General features: G+C 36.8%; 1 protein-coding gene across 1 annotated transcript in view; it reads left to right on the forward strand.

The window, feature by feature from the left end:
* FOCAD (focadhesin) overlaps window positions 1-20,670 on the forward strand; it is an 89,656-nt gene that overhangs the window by 12,808 nt on the left and 56,178 nt on the right. Inside the window, exons 6-12 of the mRNA XM_063180995.1 lie at window positions 272-376; window positions 5,210-5,311; window positions 8,045-8,249; window positions 10,452-10,658; window positions 11,105-11,192; window positions 11,858-12,060; window positions 16,305-16,562. Coding sequence (XP_063037065.1) covers window positions 272-376; window positions 5,210-5,311; window positions 8,045-8,249; window positions 10,452-10,658; window positions 11,105-11,192; window positions 11,858-12,060; window positions 16,305-16,562 — 1,168 coding nt within the window. The remainder of the gene's footprint in view (window positions 1-271; window positions 377-5,209; window positions 5,312-8,044; window positions 8,250-10,451; window positions 10,659-11,104; window positions 11,193-11,857; window positions 12,061-16,304; window positions 16,563-20,670) is intronic.

Genomic DNA, 20,670 nt, shown 5'->3' on the forward strand with positions numbered 1-20,670 from the left:
CTTGTATTCCCATTCTTGTAATATATGGTAGAAGCAACCTGTCAAAAGTTTTAATTGCTGGGCGAATATTCTCTTTGCTGTTTTGCTCATTATGTGAAAAGAAAATAAAGACACATAAATGCACAACTTGCCCAGAACAAGGTGGGAATATGTTAAGAGGTGTCCTCAAGTAGAACTCAGGTCTCAAGCATCTATTTTGTTCCTTCTCTGATGTACTAATCAATTAATGTAGCTGGATACTTGATGGTAACTCACTTAATTTTGTCAACAGGAATGTGCACGGTTTAGTAAAAACTATTTGCAAGTTAATACAAATTCAAGCTGTTCAGCTCGGAAAAGATGGAGATGAGTCTGTCTGGAGTCTGTATGGAATCAGGTTAGTTTTACATTCTTTATTTAGAAACAATAATAACTTTCTGTCTGATTTCCTGGAAAAAAAAAAAAGAAAATTATGTTAATACTGGATTTTGATCTTACTCTTTTTTGTGTATTTTGCTTTATTCACACTGCACAGGTAATGAAGTGCTGGCACAGGTTGCCCACAGAGGTTGTGGAATCTGTCCTTAGAGATAACAGAACCTGACTGTATGTGATAATGGGTAGCCTTTACTAACTGACTGCTTGAGCATGTGGGTTGGACTGGATGGTCTGAGTAGCTCCCTTTCAACCTAAGTGATGATCTGATTTTGTGGTTTTTGGTTGGTTTTTTTTCGGTTGAAAGTTTTAAGGAGTTTAATATAAGGATCAGATTGCCACCATAAGCTCAAAATGGACAGTGGCAGTGGGGCAATGGGAGGAGGAGGGGGGACAAAACAAGTACTAGTACTTGTTCAAATACTGGATGACTTCTGATATTTCTTTTAATAAGTATTTTATTTTAAAGCTATGAATCACTTCTCACTTGTTTTCCCTGCTTTGTTCTTATTACAAAAGTCAAGTTCCCAAATGTCTTTGCTGTTAAGGTGATTGACATGTAAAAATAAAATACTTAAATATGTAGAGATACTTACTTACCTAAAGCTTCTTGTCAGGCAATATCAGACTTTTGAAGAGGACATCCTAGTGACTTCATCCATCCCTTGAGAAACCATGAGTCAATACTGACGTTAAAAGCCTCTGTTGTACCTTTTCTGGAGAACAGAAAAGCTTGGTAGATGTTATTAATGCCTTTCAAGTTACTTTTTATGCAATTAAGAGTTATCATTGTAGGAGGCTGTGGCTTTAATGGCTTAAGGATATAAAATTCAGTATTTGAGAGACAGGAATCATATCTTCTATTGGGCAAAATAAAATAGTGAAGAAAGTGAAACAGACTTTTTGGTGTGCTGGATGTGTTTGCATTCCTGAAATCCTTCATGTGGCTCTATCTGTTCTCTTGACAAAATCCCTACTTGTATAGAGCAGTTTTAAATGAAGGGTAGGTAGTGAAGACAGAATTCTTTTGGAACCTTTCTTAAAAGCTTCTGGTAGAAGAAGCTAAGTTAAAGGAACTTAATTCTGGCTTCTGGTATGAAAAAGAAGGGTGGTAGGATGTAAGTGGAATAAAGAAATAGTCTCTGCCCAATAGAGCAAAGAAAAGGTATTACATTTTTTCACACTCACTGAAGGAGAAGTTACTGGTAACATACAGTGAAGGCGAAATTTGGTAATTCAGACTGATATAAAGTAAAATAGTAGAGAACTAAAAGCAAGAAGTAGACTTTTATTTAGCCAATAGGGTTTTTGTTTTCCCTTTTGGTTACAGTTAACTTTAATAAAGAGAAATGATTGCTTGACATAGGGTCAGAACCCTGAGATTTTGAAACCTGACTTCTGGTTTTTAGTGTATAGAACAACCTGTCTATTCATTGTAATGTAAAAATTTTTGTAGTTGTGCTCCATGAAATGCCATTAAAACCTGATTTTTTTGTAAGGAATTGAAGAATGTATACAGTAGCTTACCAACACTAATCTCCCATTATAGTGTTCATATATTATGCTGTCAACTGTGCAAAAGTATTCCATATGGAAATCATCAATGAAAAATCAAAATGCAGCAGTACATTCTCAAGTGGTTTGTTATTGTCACCAGTATTGCAGGGTAATAAATAAATGTGGCTTAGGCCAATGTTAGTTCTGGATAATAGAATTAATTTTATAATACAGATTCTTGGAATGACACAATATAATGATCAGTTCCTGAAAAGAAATGGAAGAAAATTAATGTGTTGTGGATTTGTGCATTTTATTATATAGTGTTTCCCTGGGATGGAGTTAACTTTTTCCAGAGCAGCCATCTGCAGCCACTATAGTGTTGATAACACACCAGTTTTGGCTTCTGCTCAGCAGCGCTATCCCTCCAGCCCATTGCCATCCCTCAAAGGGCCAGAAAGTCCCTTTAGAGGGGGCATAGCCAGGATAGCTTATCCAATCTAACAAAAGGGATATTTCATATGGTATGACACTGTGCTCAGGAGTAAAATCTAAGAGGAAGGAGCTGGCAGTGCATTTGTTGTTAAGGTGTTTGTCTTCCAAAGCAATTGCTGTGCATACTGAAGCCTTACTGCACAGAAATTGGCTACGCATTGCCTGCTGATGGAAAGTAAAGAATATTTTTTAATTTTCCTTGCTTTCTTTTCTGGCCTTTGCTTTTCTTTAGTAAACTGCCTATTTTTTTAACCCAGCAAGGGCTCCTGTTAGCATTCTCAGTGCAGATGGTTTATGATATATATGTACAAAAAATTGAATATTATTTTTTTCTGAAGGCTATTAGCCTTTTTTTAAATGAACTTATATTTTATTATATTATTCATGATTCATCATGCATGATTTTACTGTTTTAAAGTTATAGAGAACTGCTACTTTTCTGAATTCAAGATTCAGAGCAGGTAACAAAATGCTTAAAAAATGTATATTTGATGGAGTGAAGTGCTGTTCCTGAAAGGACCAGCTTTCAGAAAGGGCCAGGGTCACATCTGCATACACAGAAAGGTGTGTTGACTGGACACATTGTTTCCTCGTACAGAAAAAGAAGTCTGTCACTGAATTTGTCCTTTCAATCAGATTTGAGCTCACTTCTGTTCAGAGATGTAACAAAAAGGTTCAGATGACCTAAAAGTTAAAAATAATGTATGTTTTATTGTTACCCCTCACAAAGATTTATCTTTGTTTGCCTGGGCATTTCCATATTATGAGTGGGTAACCACTATGTTTGCTTGTGTGTTTTGCTTTATCCTCAACCCATTAGCAGTAATTTAGGGTAGTGGTGCTGTAATGTCATTTAAAGATGCATGTTTTACAGTGATGTTCTAGCAATTCTTAAGATGATGTTGGTAATAAGTTGCATCTTCACAGCTCAGTTTTCTTTCTGCTAATAGCATTATCAAGTGGAACATTCTTGATTTCTCTTTTTAGTGCTTCATTATTAATCACTGTTTATTGTGGAGCTTAGCTGACTTACTTCATCATCCAGGATCTGGACTATGGTGTTGCTGGAGTCAGCTGCTAGACAAGCAACAACTTTTTTGGCTCTTGCATGCTGTCATTTTTGGAAAGCTGCAATGAAGCAATAACCTTAACTTTTCTAGTCTTTGTGCACAGATTGTAAAAGATCTAACTTAAAATGTTTACAAGATCTAGGAAGGTGGACATATGAAGAACATTAAGTAAGTTAACACATTTTTGAGAAATGAATGTGAGAAGTGACAGGCTTCTAGCCCCAAATATGAGGGCCAGACCTGTAATATGCATCGTTTGTGTTCTTAGTAGATGGCATCTGTTTTCTGAACATATTTCAAGTAGTCCATAGCATCAGCCAGCTTTCTGAAAGAACCTTTGTCTTCAGATTTTTTATGTTCCTGAAAAGAAACACATCTTCAGAAGAAAAATTATTTGATGAGCAGAGGGAAAGCCAGTTTAAAAAAAAACCCTGTATTTTTTGCTGTGTTGTAACCACATAGCAAAGAAAACGAGAGTCATAGTATGTAAATACTCTTCAGCCAGCTTTCATAGTTTGGTGGGCCTTTAATTCAGCTGATGGCTATGTAATTCTTTGCTTATCTTCACATCTAGTCAGTTACCCACGACTCAAAAAATGTTAACATTGAGAATGTTAAAAAAACATAATGAGGAGCACCTCTTTAAGTTTAGGAAAATGTCTGGTAGATGTTTTTTCATAAATAGTGTTTTGCTAGACATAGCATAACTAAAAATTCCTGATTATAGTAGATAAGTATTACCTCTTTAGTTTAGCGAAGGGAAGCCTTAATGTACCATCACGTTGTGCATTTCAAATTTGCCAGGTAATGGAAAAAATTCTTTTATGGTGTTCTTTCAGATCTCACTCACTTCATTTGTAACTGAGTTGGTTCAGTGCTGCTAAAGATGAAGCCCATGTTGTATTGCAGTGGTATTGGATATGAGTGTGTCTCAGTTGTCTCAGTGAATGTTGTCTTCTCTAATAAAAAGACTGTTGGAAATTCTGGCTTTTTGATCCTCAGAAGTTTTTAAAGCAATGGTAGTAAGTGAAATAGCATTGTAAATTGTTCCTAAAAGGCATATCTGACTGTCACTCATGTACTGTCTGAAACTGAGGCAGTGTCTCTTGAGAGTCCACTTCAAGGGATAACTCTGAAATCATTCACTGCTCTGTAGGCAAAACTCCTTTAAGGTCTTGTAGCACAGATTTGTTGGACCTGTGAGCTGGAAAGATGGTTAGCCAAACTGAAGGTGGTGGTTTGCAGCAAATTTATGCTGCCTTTCTCTGTTTGCCTTTCAACTTACAGCATAGAATGGTTTGAGTTGGAAGGGTCCCTAAAGATCACCTATTTGCAGCACCCCAGTCCCAGACAGAGACACCTTCCACTAGACCATGTTGCTCAAAGGCTCATCCAGCCTGTCCTTGATGTGTAGGGATGGGGCATCCAGAAGTCTGGGCAGTAAGTTACTCTAGTTAAATGACTTTGGTTTTGTTTCTGACAGATAAGGTTATGTACTTCAGGCTTTCCACCTTCCCAGATTTTCCTCCACTTGGAGGAAATTTTAATCTCCTTTCAGAAGTTTTGAGAAAATATTTTCTTTTGATAGTGTAGTGATCTTAGCAAAGCTCTTAAAGGGAGTTGGTAAAAGGAAGAGGTTAAATTGGCTATTTCGACAGCCACGCTTATAAGTTTGTTGTTTTGCATACTTCCTTCTGTGTTATAGATATAAATGTGATTTCTTTGTCTTTCAGGAGCACTCCTCATCCATTAATCACTGTCCTAGAAAACAGACCTGATTGCTGGCCAGTTCTACTACAGCAGATAACTGCATTTTTCCATCAGTGTCCAGAAAGGTAAATGAATGAAAAAATTTAAAAAGCCTAGCAAATGTGGACAGCTGAATCATATCACTGTAACTGTTTTGTTGAAGGCAAACAAGCTGTAAGAATTCTGTATTTTGTGAAAGATACTTGTAAAATGTAATTATACATTTACAATGTATATATTTATAATTAATGTATACAATGTATACCGATTTATAATTTATAGCTCACATTTAAGATAGTATAAATAATAATTATTATATAATTAAATACTGGTATAATCAACTAAAATAAATTTCATAGCTTTTTATCAAATTTGTTCATAAATTTTCTGTGGGTATAGAATAATTGGTGTAAAACTGATAGCGTATTTGGATTTTCTTTTTAAAAAAACAGCAATTTGGCTTATTAACTTTGTAAAAATTTTGACTGCTTAGTCATAAAAAGTGAATACAACTGTAACTCATCTATACAAAATGATGGGATGATGAAGGAAAAGTAAAGACGATTAAATCACCAGAAAGGATGAAAAACAATGTATCCTTCTGATTAAAAAATACAGAAAAAAAGTCAGTGGAACAACCTTATTGTCAAGCATCATTAAAATGACCAAATGCTCCACAGCCAACAATCTCAGCCTGTTCTTCATGCTTACCACTAAGGAGTTTGTCCAATAAAACTTCAGTGTAAGACAATGAATCTGTGGCATTCTCAAAGAGAGCTCTTTTATATGATTTTACACCTATATGTATGATTTTCAGATAAAAATATCCCTTATTTCCTGTTTTCTGAAAGACTAATAACAGAGAAATAGAGCAGAGTTATTGGCTTCACTGTTGTCTTGCTCTTCGTGAAGAAACAAGTTAATTAATCTCTTAAATTTCTGGTGGGCTTAGACTACATGATCAATAGTAAGACTTTTAAGCAAAAGTATGTTTTGCTCAATTTAATTGATCATGGTCTTTTTCAAATGTTGTTAATTCTTTCACTCAGCTGCTAAATCTGGGACTCACATAAAGTCCCCTCAGATGTATAAATGGAGTAAACTGTAGATTTTTTGCTGAGCGGCTTCTTTTGAATTAAAATAGGATTTTTTCTTAGTGAAAAGGAAAATATAGATGTTCTTTTTAGTGCTCTTTGCTCAAGATTTCTGGAGGTAAAGTGCTAGACTGAGAATGTGGAATCACAGAATAATTTAGGTTTGGAAATGCCCTTCAGAACACGGAGTCAAGCCGTTAACCTAATGCTATCAAGTCTCCCACTAAACAGTGTGCCTAAGTGTGATGTAAACAAGCTATGTTAATGTGACCGATTACTGAATTTTTTCTACAGTTTTGCATCAAGACTGAGTGTTGATGCAAAACTGTAGAAGCTTGTTTAAGACAGAGTTTTGATTTCCTGTTGATATACTGAATGGTAGGAAGGCTCTGCAGAGGGATTTGGACAGACTGTATTTATTGGGCTGAGGCCACTGGTATGAGGTTCGACCCCAAATGCTGGGTCCTGCACTGTGGTCACAACAATTCCATGGAGGGAAGAGCTGAGGGAAGAGTGGCTGGAAAACTGCACATAGGAAAAGGACCTAAGGGTGCTAGTTGACAGCATGTGAACATGAGCCAGCATGTGCCCATGTGGCCAAGAAGGCCAATGGCATCCTGGCTTGCATCAAAAATAGTGTGGCCAGCAGGTACAGGACTAGGAAATGTACTTGGCACTGGTGAGGCTGCACCTCAAACCCTTTGTCCAGTTCTGGGCCACTCATGACAAGAAGGATATGGAGGTGCCGGAGCAAGTCCAGAGTAGGGCAATGGAGCTGGTGAAGGGTCTGAGCACACATCTGATGAGGAGCAGCTGGGGGTGTTTAGCACAGAGGAAAGGAGACTGAGGGCTGATGTTATTGTTCTCTGCCTGAAAGGAGGAGCCAGGTGGGGGTCATCCTGTTCTCCCAAGTAACAAGTGACAGGATGAGAGTAAATAGGCTCAAGTTGCATCAAGGGAGGTTTAGATTGGCTATTAGGAAAAATTTCATCATGGGCTTGTCATGTAGCAGTCTGCTCAGGGAAGTGGTAGAGTCACCATCACTGGAAGTATTCAAAAAGACCTGTAAATGTGGCACTTGACATGGTTTAGCAGTGGGCATGACACTGCTGATTGGACTTGAGCCTAAACAATTCCATGATTCTATATTTGTTACTGTATTGACCATCATCTTGTTTTGATTGTTTTAGTAATGTCAAGGACAGCTTGTATTCCTAACATGGTCAAGCCATGTTCTGTGATAATATTTTACTGGGAAGCCATGTTGATCAAAACAGTTCCTGTTTCACTTAATTGTATTAAGACCATTCCACAAAAACTGATAAGTAAAGGATGACTCCTTTTTACTGAAATTATGTTTTATGTGTTTTAAAAAGATATTTCTCAGAATGGCACATTAGTCTGTTATGACATTCAGCAAGGAAAGTCACTTTCTTGAATTGATGAGGAGAAAAAGAATAAAACTATCAGTGTTGTAACCTGCAGGTCCATATTGAGTCTTTTTAAAAATTGCATTTTGAGGTATGGTTATGGTACTGGGTGTCATGATAGTACTTAGTTATGGTAAGTCCAAGTTTTTTTTGAGATTTAGTAATGTCCTTCTCAACATCGTTCTGTTAACTGTGTCTTGTGAATTTTTGCAGGTAATGTCACATTCCTTAGGTTTCCTTGTAGTTACACTTTCAGTAGAAAGCATTCTTGACAAACTTATTTCTTGAACTGCAGGGCGGAGGGTTCATGTGTTGGCATAATGGCTTCATTTCTGAGATACCTCTATTGTGAACCATCCCAGTTACGGGAATATGCTGAACTGCGAATGGGTTTACTTAAGATCTTACTGCAATCTCATGGGCCAAAGCACAAAGAAGCACCCTCCATGCTGGAATGTGAGATTCTTCGACTTTTGTGTGATTTGATTCCACACTTGCAGGTAGAGCTGTTGCCTGTTCCTACCTTTTACAAACAAATATTATCAAAAATAGCAATATTATTATTGTTGTCTTTCAAGTGTGCACATATAACATTCTTTTCCATTTTCTGTAGATGCAATTTATTGATAATATATAAATCTAACAAACTGTCTCATTCTGGTAGAAGATAAGACTTTGTTTGCTCAAATCTGATACACCTGCTAAGATAGGAATTGAAACATGTTTACCGTAATTATTTCTGTTTAGTTGCCTCAGTAAACATACAGTAAACTTAGAAAGACAGTAATGAGAAAATTTTTAAAATGGCAAGATATTTGTCAAAACCACATAGTTTTAACTTGAAGTGGATAATATTAAAATTAAGCAAACTTTATGAGAAGCATGATCTAAGTATTTCTAGATATTCCTTTCTCATTCTTTATAACAGAGCGATTAGTGGGTCTGAACACAAAATTTAGTTGCTCTGGAATGTGCTGAAGGTTTTGAATATTTTTTTAAGTTGCACAGTGATACATGATAGGAGCTAGGGATTTAATCTCACAATCCCTTTTGGTTACAGGCCTGTGATGTTGGTTAAACTTAAAAGCTCTGCTTTTCCTCATGCTTTACTGTGATACCAGTTAAGCATTTTGTACCTATCTTTTCCTTCTTCTTTTGATATTAGGACAAAGCTTCAGATAGATGTATTCAGCTAAACATGACGTGCTTTGTCCTTATTGCTGTGGAGAGAGGGTTCATTAATATGACTAATGTAAAGCTAAGTAGGCTTCTTATAAGGATATTTAGTAGCATCTTTCTGCTATGGCATTTTCCTAGAAGAGTCTTCTTTGTACTCACAGCTAGTTTCCACAATATGTTTGAAGACGTATAGCTTCCATTATATGTGTTTATCTTGGTTCAGGTCTATTCCTTGTAATGAAGGGCACATGCTGACCTTTTCTAGTCACAGAGAGATTTCTGATTGTGTTTCAATTTTACCCAAGCTTCAGTATAACATTGTGTTTTAAATGTATGACCAAGCTTCAGGCTTGAAAACATTTAGCCATAAAAATGGCACTGAATAAAACTTACAAAATTAGTTATGAATCTTTGTTTCCTTCATACATGTTGGCATTTATTTTTTTAAAACAAGAAATCAGTTGTTTTTTTAAGACAGAAATCATTTTTTAAAACTTGTATTAATACTTGAACATTTTTGTCTTGCCTGAGATACAACTTCCACAATGGAAGGTACTTCCTTCAGGAAACCTGTTTGATGGACTGTTTTGTAATCTGTCAATTCCTTCCTCTTCTTTCTCTGAACCTCAGGTTGTACTTATATTTCATTTTAGCATAGCTTAATTTAATTCTCTGTGTAATATAGATGCTGGAATGTTTCCCTGTCATTTTGTCTGACAATGTCAACCAAGCTGTCAGAAGTACAGCTCTTCACTCTGCTGATCAATTCAGTGAGATTCCTGCTTAGAGCAGATTATTTATAGAAAAAAAGGGAATAAAAATCAGGGTGTGATGCTTAATGCTGGCTCCAGAGTTTGGATTGGAACAGTGCATTTGTCTGGAAGTAGAGTTTTCAAGAACAGAAAACACTGTCATCCAATACATGGGGACTTTCTGGGGACAATCTGCTTCTTGAAACCTCTTTAGCAAGCATTTAGATATGTAGATACTGCTTTTGGGTATCACGCTTCAGCTTTTAGTTTTTGTGGTAGTTAGATTGAGTGATGTTCTGGAATTGAGACACCACTGCTTTCTCTTTTGAGACAAATGGTAAAATCCTGGTTATTTTGTAAAGGAAGTATTGTAGAGCCAGATGTTTCCGTTATAAGAATGTTTACTTGCTTAATGAAATCCCCACTCACTTTTTTGTGCTGTTGTAGAAGCCCGAATAGCTGAGTTAATTGCTGTTGCTTTTGAGTAAAAAGGGATTTTTCTCATCAGCTACCAAGAAATATTTTAATTCTTTCACATGTTTCTCATTTTACTTCAAAATATCAAACAGCAGTTCATTATTTTTTTTTCAGGGAGGTTGAATAAGGGATTCCTGGTGTTAGTTTGTACAGATGTTTCTTCAAAGATATGATACTATGCAATAGAAACATAGCAGAACTAATAAAACTAATTCTAAGTTCTGTGTAGACAGGGAAGGGCACCTAAATCATCATGTGTTTTGCCTTTTTTTTGTTTTAACCTCTTTTCTGCAGCTTAAAGACTTACTGCAAGTTACAGAAGCCTTGTTTTTCCTGCAAGAGCTGTTGCTCAGCCTACTACGCTATCCTTCGTTTTGGGAAGTTCAGTTAACGCAGCTTAGTCTGCAGCTGTTATGCTTCTGTGAAGTGTGTTTAAATGTGACAGGAGAATGCTCATCTTTGATCTCCCTAATAGAGGACAACTTTGAGCTCCTAAAAGAGGTAAGAGTATATGGTAAAAATGTAAAATAGTTCTATTAAATTTAAAGATTGTCATGTTTAAGGCAGCAGAGACATTGATACATGACATTCACCTGACGGTGACCAGTGTTGATTTCAAAAGTTTCTCATTTTTTTCCCTTTTTCAGAAGGTAAAAACTGGTTCTGTATATATATCAATTCTGTATATATTAATGTTTTAGTACAAAAATTTGTTTAAAGTGAGTTACAACAGTTTGGACAAAGTAGCTGAATGTTCTAATTACGTAGTTAAAATGCTATTTCTGCACAGCTATATTCTTCATTGCTCTGTCACTGCATGTGCACTTATTCATGTGCACATGATTCATGAAGATAATCTTACAAAGTTTTGGTAGTTTCCTGTTTGTTCTGTTTGCTGTCACTGAGAAACAGAAGAGACTTGGAACTTTTTTCTTTTTTCCTCATAGGTATTTCCAGTGGACCAGTATATAGTTGGGCTAGCACTTCTACTTCTGCAAACTCCAGAAAGTCAGCAAAAGTCAGTCTTGAGTCTAGGTAAAGCTCATCTTGTGAAAGAGGAATCCACACTCTTAAAACTATGTCTTTGCTTCTTCATATTTATGAAATAAGCGCAGCATTCCCCTGGAATTGGATTGGGTGGTGAAATTGGGCTTTCTTTATAAGCAGAATTTTTCCTGAATTTAAAAAGTAATGGCAGTAAAAATAATTTTTCCTACTACACTGACTTATTCCGTTGATGTTAATGTATTTTAAGCTCCCTGCTGTCTTGGTTCTTATTGGTTTCATTTTTGAGCCAACAGGATATTCTTAGCTGATGCTCATGCATCCTGAGTGGTTTCTTATTACAGGTATTGAGAGTAGGCATGACGATCATGGCAGTCTTTGGCCGTGCTTTTGACTTAGCAGTTTTCATTAGTGTGGTTATTCCAGGAAAAACAAAGGTCTGTGCTACATTTAATTTCTGTATTTTTTGCTGCCATCGGGTACGTTGCTATAAACAACAGAAATATTTGTGTCTCTAAATGAAAAATGGCAAAAAAATCTTTTACTCTTTATATACACATACAGTAAATCTGGGGACCTTTACTTTGCTCAAATGGAGTGTTTCCTAGAAGTGCCTCTGTCATGCCTAAAGGTACCAATCTTCTTTCCTTTTTTTCCTCCTTGACCTTTGTTTTTCCTCATTTTCTATTAAATAGCCTATAAGCTCCTTTCGTGTTCAGAAACCCAGGACGTCTCAACCACAGCCCTTACTTTGGTGATGCCTGTGCTACAGATCTTATCTTCTACAACAGTTGGAGATTGCATATCAGGGGATGTTTCTGGAACTACCAGGCACCAGCTGGCTGTCAAACTGTTGGGAATATTAAAGGAGAAAGGTGTGAAGGATAAACAGGAATTGGTAAATTGATGAAGTTTCTTTCCTTTTTGTGGGGCAGGTAGGGGAGGCATTTTTTTAACATTAACATTTTTTCTGCACAAAGCCTAGCTGCTTGGGAAAGACACCGCGTGTGTGAATTTCTTTGGGTGATACATTCTATGGGCATGTTTGAAAATATGTATAGTCCATAAAACTAGAGCAGTGGTAAAGTGAAAGTTTGTTTCTTTTCTGGATATTGGTTTTATTTAGCAAATGAGATTTTTTTACTTTAAGAGACCGTATAGATTTAAGAATTCACCTCTATTACTAAGCAAGTAACTGGATTTAGCAGAAACCAAGGTTACTTATATTTACTCTGTTTCTTTCAGACTTGTTTATTCTCTGCATCTCTTTTTCCTTACTGCTGTGTGTGGCTATTATGTACTATTCTTTCTACCTTGGCTGAAGAGAGTTACATAGCACCTAAGTGTCAATGAACAAATTTTGTCTCATTAACCTGAATCTTTTAATATGTTCTCTTGGGGTTTTTGAGTTTTAGTTATTTACTTATGTCCCACTTCTCTGCCATCTATTTGTTTATCTGCACTGTTCCAAGAACAGGTGACAGCAAATTTCTTTGATCAACATGTGTCTAGCAGTGCGGTAGCTAAGTTCCCTTACTGCTTTACACCCCTGTGTAAGACATCTAGTCTAGCCTTTCATAGGAAATGGAGCCCAGATGAGGTTATCTAGTATCCTATCCAATCACACGTTGAAAACGTCCAGTGATGGGAGCTATGATGGGGACTATACCATGTCCCTGGGGAGGTTGTTCCAGTGAATGATTGTTTTCACTATCAAAAATGTCTTGCTTGTAATGTTGTCCCTCACCTTCTCCCAGGCATCTTGTATCCATTGCCCTTTGTATTCTCCAAGTGGCTCTTTGTGAAGGGAGAGCTTCTGTCCTCTTAGTAACTGCCCTTTAAGTACTGGAAAATAATATCATCTCCCCTTGAGCCTTCACTTCTGCAGGGTGAAAAGACCTGACTCATGGCACTCCTTTGACTCATCTTCAGTCCATCCACATCTGTTTTGGAACTGTGGGGGCCAGAACTGGGCACACTGCTCCACGTGCAGTCTGACAAGCGCTGGTGAGGTGGGATGGTCACATCCCTCTCTGTGAGCAGTGCCCCATGGATGCATCTCAGGATCCCCTTTGCCTCAGTAGCTGCAGCAGTCACTGCTGACCTGGTCCCTGCGTGTCATCCGCTGGGAGCCCCGGGCTCCTCTTGGCAAGGCTGTCCCACAGCTACGGGACCTGGCCTGGCCAGGCTCTTCGGTTTGGGGCTGCCAGGTGCAGGACTCTGCACTTCCTTGGTTGAACTTTACACAGTTCCTGTGGCCCCATCTTCCAGCCTGTTCATATCTCTGCAAGGTGACTCTCCCTGCTGATGAGTGTCCCTCAACACCCAGTTTAGTGACACAGCAAACGTGGTGAGGGTGCTTTTGCTCCTATCATCCAGATCATTCATGGAGATGTTACAACTTGGAGCCTGGTACTGATCCTTAGGGCACCCCCCCTTGGGACAGGCTGCCAGTCTCAGAAAAGCACATTGATGAGAAGAAAAGGAAGTATTGAAAACCAGCATTATCAGTAACTTTTTTCCTGTCCTGTCTAGTAATTGGCTTATGTCTTCCCAGGCTTCTACTTAACTGCTTATGTATCTGATCAGCCATTTCTTCTTTTTGATAGCTCTGATTTATTCCAGTTCCAGCTGAATCCTGACCTTCATGTATGCTGCTGTGAAAATCCTAGCAAGGATCTTGTAATCCCCAGTGGCTATTTGACCACCTTTCCATTGGGGGTGTGCTTCTTTTTTTTTGCTTTTAACAGCACTCAGAAGTTAAATGTCCTTTAATGGCTTTTTTTTTTCCTTTTGCATTGATGGTAGTAGGGAATATTTCTACCTTTCATGACATGATTTTGAAAGTTAGGATGGGGCTAGGCCTTCGTGTATGCTTTGCCATCGAGCATTTTATTTATGTATATATGTGTGTGTATGTGTATGTATATACACACAGAGCCCCCTATATATATATTTATGTTGATAGACTATATATATATATGATTCTGTTGTAATTTTGTACTTAACTAGCTTGACTAGAGTGCAGCAATAAAATAAAATTGTAATCATAACCTCCGAATAAAGGGAGAAGAGAGTGAGTACAATTACATAGCGAAACCTTTTGGGAATGTAATGTGGAATGGCAAATATCAATATAATATTTCAGGCTCTACCAATTTTAGCAGTTTTTCCTCAGGCACTTAAAAAAATATTAAGACAACATCACTACCACAAACACAAAAAAAGCCCCACAAACAAACAACACCCTCTCAAAGAGAACTCCAAGCAGCAGAAAACCTTTCATAGGGTTCTGCTTTTGATTTCAAGACATGTTATCTTCTACAAGCAGGCAACTAAACAGTGCATCTTATGTATCCTGGAACTCTTACTAGAGCTCTATATGTCCTTGGATAAAGTTTAAATACCTTTTTAAATAATGGAAGTATCACAGCTGTACCCAGAAGACATTTTTGTCTCCAAGTGATCTTTCCAGCCAGAGGAGATAGCACTTCAGATTGCTGATTTTTCACATACAATAGTTGTAATGTGTAAGTAATGGAATAAGCTAATTTTAATGTCATTTTTAAGAAGTAATCCTCCCTTCCATTTATCTACATTCTACTTTCCTATTAGCCAAAATAAATTTACATTGAATCAAACAGTGCGATTAAAATGAAATTCTGCACGTTTAATTAGAACAGCTTTTACCACTCAGAGTCTTTTTTTCCCCCCTGGTTATTTAAAGCTGAGTGGACACATGCCTTTTGTATGCTGAATTCTGCTTTCAATGTTCATTTGGAGATGTCTTCTCCAGTGCTTTCTTCACCTCATCTTTATATAAATGTTCTTCACCTGATTACTGCCGGCTAACTACTTTCTTGATAATGTAAAGATATTTTCTAAGGAAGCAAATAATTAGTGGGAAAGAGGTGTCATGTCTTGTATCAAGCTTTCCTGTTTAATGAAAAATTTTGAACTTTATTTTACAGGAGCTTTAAAATATGTATACCCTTATATAAAGATCCAACTTAATTCTTCCTTTACATTTTACAACTTTCCTGCTGCTAAAGGGTATCTACCATGAATGCAGCTGTTACTGAAAAGGCTATATTTCTGTTAGAAAAAATCTATGGAGGAGTGGGGGAAAATGCTGGAAAATCCTTTTAACTTCAGCACAATAGTATATTATCCTTATATTCCTGGTTAATGCCTAGTTTTGTACCCTACATTTCTTAGTAGAAATGCCAGAAGTTAGTGTGGCCCTGTCTTAACTCCCTATGAGTGTGATTAATAAGTTCTGCTAATACTTCCTTCTTTATTTGTGTTAGTGATTAATATTTACTAGTTGATATATTAGCTTTGAGAACAAGTGTTGTGTGTCAGACCAAAGAATGATGAGAGAAATACATAATGACTTGATGACATATTTGACGTGCTCTCAAAGAGGGAAGATTCACCAGAAGATCAGGAACCATGTCCAAACAAGTCCATGGAAATAGTTAACGTATAGATGTATTCAAATATGGAATGTATATGTATTTGTTTCAGAAATATAACCCAGTCTGTTAGGTTACTGAGCATGAATGCTTTGAGGAGAATTCCCTATGCCTCCAGGAATAAGCTGACAATAAAGTAATATCAGCTTTCTAACCTAACAAATTGGATTGAGAATTTACTTCCCTGTTTTCAGTGACACAGCTGTAGAGTGTTTTGTTCTGAGAAGCAAAGCACTTCTTAAACAAAAAATGTAGAGTCAGGTTAACTTAAACCTGTGGTATTAAGTACTATTAAGAGTTAAGACAGTTTTTAAAATAATATAGATGATAGTTAAAATTCTGGGATTATCTCGTCATTGCTAAAAATGTAAGTTTTAACATACTTGAGAATGACAATGCCCATTTTAGTGGGCAAGTAGTACTGCAGTTACCATCAAGAATAGGAGTGATGGATGTCAGATAAAATGGGGACTTCTGAGCAGGGAATTATTAACCCATTGAAACATCTATAATGAAAGAATTCCTATAAAAGATTTTGAAAAAATCTATCACAGTGTATTTATATTTATTGCATTGCGACCATAATAAATGTTTTGGATGTTACGATTGTTCTTTCATGGTATCTTATTTGTTTGACACTTTGATTTGTTTCACTTGTTCTCAGGTGTCATGTAAACTCCTATGCCCCATAACCAGCTCTTACAGTTCATTGTATACAACCTGGAAGATCATGGAGCTCATGAAAGAGAAGTCTGCAGTTACTAAGTGGCTGTCTTCAGTGAAGTCACTACTACCTTTTAGCACTCAAATACCTGCCCATGTTTTTCTTTTGTTGGCTTATCTATTGATCCAAGAAAATGGAGACAGTCTTCACAGTGTACTCCAGGCTACAACAGAAATAGCCAAGGCTGATTGTTCTCAGGTAAAGATTTATTTTTAGTGGTTTGGGATTTTTTTCAGGAGTTGGGTTGGATTTTGCAGACTGAGAGGAGCAAGTCTGCTGCAGCTTCATGATGCTAGGCCCAGCAAGTGGCAAGGCTGCATCCCCAATAGGTACAGTGTGGATCTCTCCAGCAACAGTGCATAGATGGCCAGTGTGTTGAGAACATGCCTTCTGGATCCCAGTCTCACCAGCTGTTGGCATCTCAACACTGCAGTTGCTGATGGAGACTGTCCCTCATCCTGCAGAGATGTGCGCACACCTATACTCTCAGCTTGCTCTCCTTTGTGTGTCACTTAGAGCAAAATATGTATTATGTCTCTGTTTTGGAGTATTTTGTGGTTGTTTAGACTTAGGAAGAGGACTGGCTTATTTGTTGATATTATCCAGGAAGCATGAAAATACAACATGAGGAAGCTGAAAAGGGGCTACCAATAATTTCTAACTTCTGATCACCTTATGAATTATTCTCTATGTTTTTTATGATTACTGGAAGACTGCCAAGTTCCTTGTGACACTTTTATTCTTGCTTTTTAGAAATATGTGCATAGTCTTTGTCTGCTTCAGTACTGAATTCAAGTTAGAATTATACAGGATGCTTAAATTTACCTCCATAATCTGGAAAGATGAAGGAGGTTATATGGAAACAGCAACGTAATGCAGAGGGCATTGTACAGAAACAACCATAACTTATCTGTAAAATAGGCAAGAGAGAAGTGTTGATTCAGCTTTAATTTATGTCATAAAGACAGGCTTTATTTTCTTTGGGGTTTTAAAAATTGCTTTCTTCAAAGGGTTTGCATGTTCTACAGCACAAAAATTTTAAAAAGTTACGATTTTGACTGTATTATTTAAGTACATGTTGGAAATCTGGTAGCATAAAAATCTTATCTCCAGGAAAAACAAAATCCTTTAAGAAGCAGACAGGTTAGAAGTAGAATGATTTTGCCAGAAAATAACACTTTTTACCTCCTACAAGCTATTTAGACCTCTTGTTGAGAGGAGGGGTGAAGAGCTAATCAATGAAAAGGGAAAGAATGTAAAATTTAGAGGTAATGAAAAGTGTGATCTGACTATGACTATGTGATCCTAAGCCAGGACTCAGAAATGAGTCTTCCAAATACATTTCCTTATGTAACTGAGACAGTTTTTTGAGGGAAGACACTGAACACTAAGCTCAAGTAAACTCAATAGATGCTTTGTTGGCCTACTTTATTTTTTTCAAAGTAGTAATTAAAACTTCAGTTTCTCACTTAGAAAGCACCCAACTGTGCTCAAAGGTCAGGAGTAAGCAAAATGAATTGCACTTCTATGTAAAAGCAAAGCTGAACTCATGTGGAACCATCTGGGTATCTCTTCTTTAACTTAGTTTTTTCTTGAAAATGTTTCTGTAAGTCAGGTTTCAAAATTATTAGAAGTGGTACACCTCAACTCAACTACGAATAGTTTGACATGTCCACTAAATAGTTTTGACCAGGGATCCAGGTCCTGGTCCTTGTAAATTAATTATTCTCTAGGAAGAAGGTAGGTATGACGTACATCTGCCCTGTTGTGGGAACCTTTCTTTGTCTTCTGATCCAAGCTGCTGCCCAGTAAGGTAGGTTTCTTCTTGTGCCTAGCTAGCTGTATATAAATTATCTCCAGATGCTCTGGCAGTGGATTTCGGTTTTTGTGGACTATATCTAACCTGTTTTGTTGCATTGGGTCTTTGAGTGGGATGATGAATCAGTGGCATATTATAGGAAAGGGAGGAATAATGCTTTGTTTATTAACTATTTTATATAGTTGCTCAAAATGCAGTTTAACAGTCATACAAGAAAATAAGTGACTTGCGGAAAAAATACCACTGAAGTAATATGGGACCTGAGCAGAATGGCCTGAAGCCTGACTGTAGGGAATGACTGTTGTGAATTTCATTGGATTGATCTAAAATAGTTCGACAGACTTTAAATGAACAGGTTTAGAGACAAAGCAAAGAGCTAGTCAGCAGAATTACAGAAGCTTTAAACAGATACAGGGAGAGTGATTTAACTTTAAGCTATTAATGTTTAGCATTATGTGAGTAGGGTTTTCTGTGTTGTTTATTCTTATTTTAAGCCAGAGATTTTGTTCATCAATACAGTAAGTAAGATTAATGGACAAATTCTGTTGAGCTAACTATTGTGGTCAGACTACCTTAGAATTAGGAAACATTCCTTAGAATTAAGGACCTTCATGAAAAAGTCCTCCCTGGAAGGACTTGTGTAAGGACTAGGAAGTATGGCTTGTGCCCAAAGGCAATGAGAAGATGAAGTTCAGACTTCATAATATGTTTTGTTTCTCTAGCAATCAGCAGAAGTCCTTGTGAATTAAAAACTATTGCAAAAATGCAGAACTCAATCTGATTTGTTGATACTTTCTTACTGACTCACATTTTGTCAGCTGATAAGGCGTGTAGATGGAGAGCTTTTAGTTTTTTAAATTACTGTGGGCTTTAAAATACTTTTCTGCAAAAAATGTAAGGTACTTGGGTATCTTTGTAGTAGTATCGCATAAAGCAATCGGTATAACTGGTAATATAGCAGATGTTCTGCTGAATAGTATTTGAAAATTTGGTATGGGAAAAATAGTGTGCTTCTTTGGGATGATGTTTCTGTTGCTAGTCCTCAGTTAAGTGCAATCAAGGACACCGTTATCTCCAGTTAGCAACATTTAATGCATTTCTAGCTTTTAAATGATGTATTTTACTCCAAAAGATTTTAATGCTTTGAAACTTGAACTTACTGTCTGGCTCATTTGAACTTGGCATCACCTGGCATCTGTCTTGCCTCTGACAAGTTATTTTAGTTCTGAGTCTGCTTAATGGCTCCATAGAGATTATTACAGTGTAGCACTGCCCTGAAAGATTATCACAGTGTTTCTTGTAGGTTCATTGCTCTCTCTAAGGCAGAAGAATTACTGTAGACATGTCTAATCTTTCTCTTGCAATAACAGTACAGCGAGAGAGAACACTGAAGTTCTTGCATGGAGCATATAACTGATTACTTTAATAAACTCAGTCAGCAGGGTGATGGCAACTAACACTAACATACTGATGGCAAAATTATACTTCAGAAATTGCTATATTTTGTTCTGTGTTTTATTCAGTTCCACAGAAATAAATGATGCTTTATAAAATATGGTGGAAGTAAGTGGTTGGAATGTAAGTTAAGAAAGTGAAAAACTCATCATAACAAACTTGTTAGACATTTTGAGTTTTCAGTTCCTTCCTTAGGGTACTTTCTGAAGGATGCTGTGGGAGGTGGTGTGCAGTGTAGTAGTTAGAAGGCTGTTCTGAAGAAGTCAGAGGAGAGGAATGGAAAGAAGAAAACAAAAAGTGGTTGTTAAGCCCAATCTTATTTTTAGACAGTCACATTTATATTAACTTGAATCTGTTCCTTTGGTGTTGGGGGCACTTCAACACTCAGTTTAAAGCCAGATATTTGTAACAGGTATATTCTGAATACTTTGAATCATGTCCAAATCAAAGTAAACATGGGCTAGACGATTACTAGCTACTACTTCAGCACTTAATGTTGCAGAAGTTAAACAAATAAAGGGTAAAATTAAGAAGCATCTACTTTGGAGCTACTGAATTACGTGTACTCCAGCAGAGTATGTAAAAATGCTGAGATGTCATGGTGAAAGTCATAGCATAAAAAGAATTATGTGATGGGGATTTTTGTTGTTGGTTGTTTGGTTTTTTTAGTGATCTAGACAGTCACAGAATTCTGCTGCTGTTGTTCACAAAGGGACACAATTGTTGTAGCTGTGGATATTGAATTGAAAAGTCATAGTTGATTCCCTTGCAAAATCCAGTTGAAGAATTGTGTTTCAAAACAAAATGGAGCCAGAAAGAGTGATTGCTTTCATGTTTATTCCAATTCTTCAGAGTTCACAACAGTAGCTCCTATTTTCACACCAAATTGTTGTTTTTATAAGGAGTCTATTATCTAAACTGATGGAGCAGTTAAAAAACATCACTGGGCTTAATTATTATATCATAATTGCTCTTGCAGACATTGTTCTGGTTATGCTTTATTTTTGTTTCAGTTTTTTTTTTTTTTCCATT

This window comes from Melospiza melodia, chromosome Z (genome assembly GCF_035770615.1).
Source record: "Melospiza melodia melodia isolate bMelMel2 chromosome Z, bMelMel2.pri, whole genome shotgun sequence".
Taxonomy (NCBI): Eukaryota; Metazoa; Chordata; class Aves; order Passeriformes; family Passerellidae; genus Melospiza; species Melospiza melodia.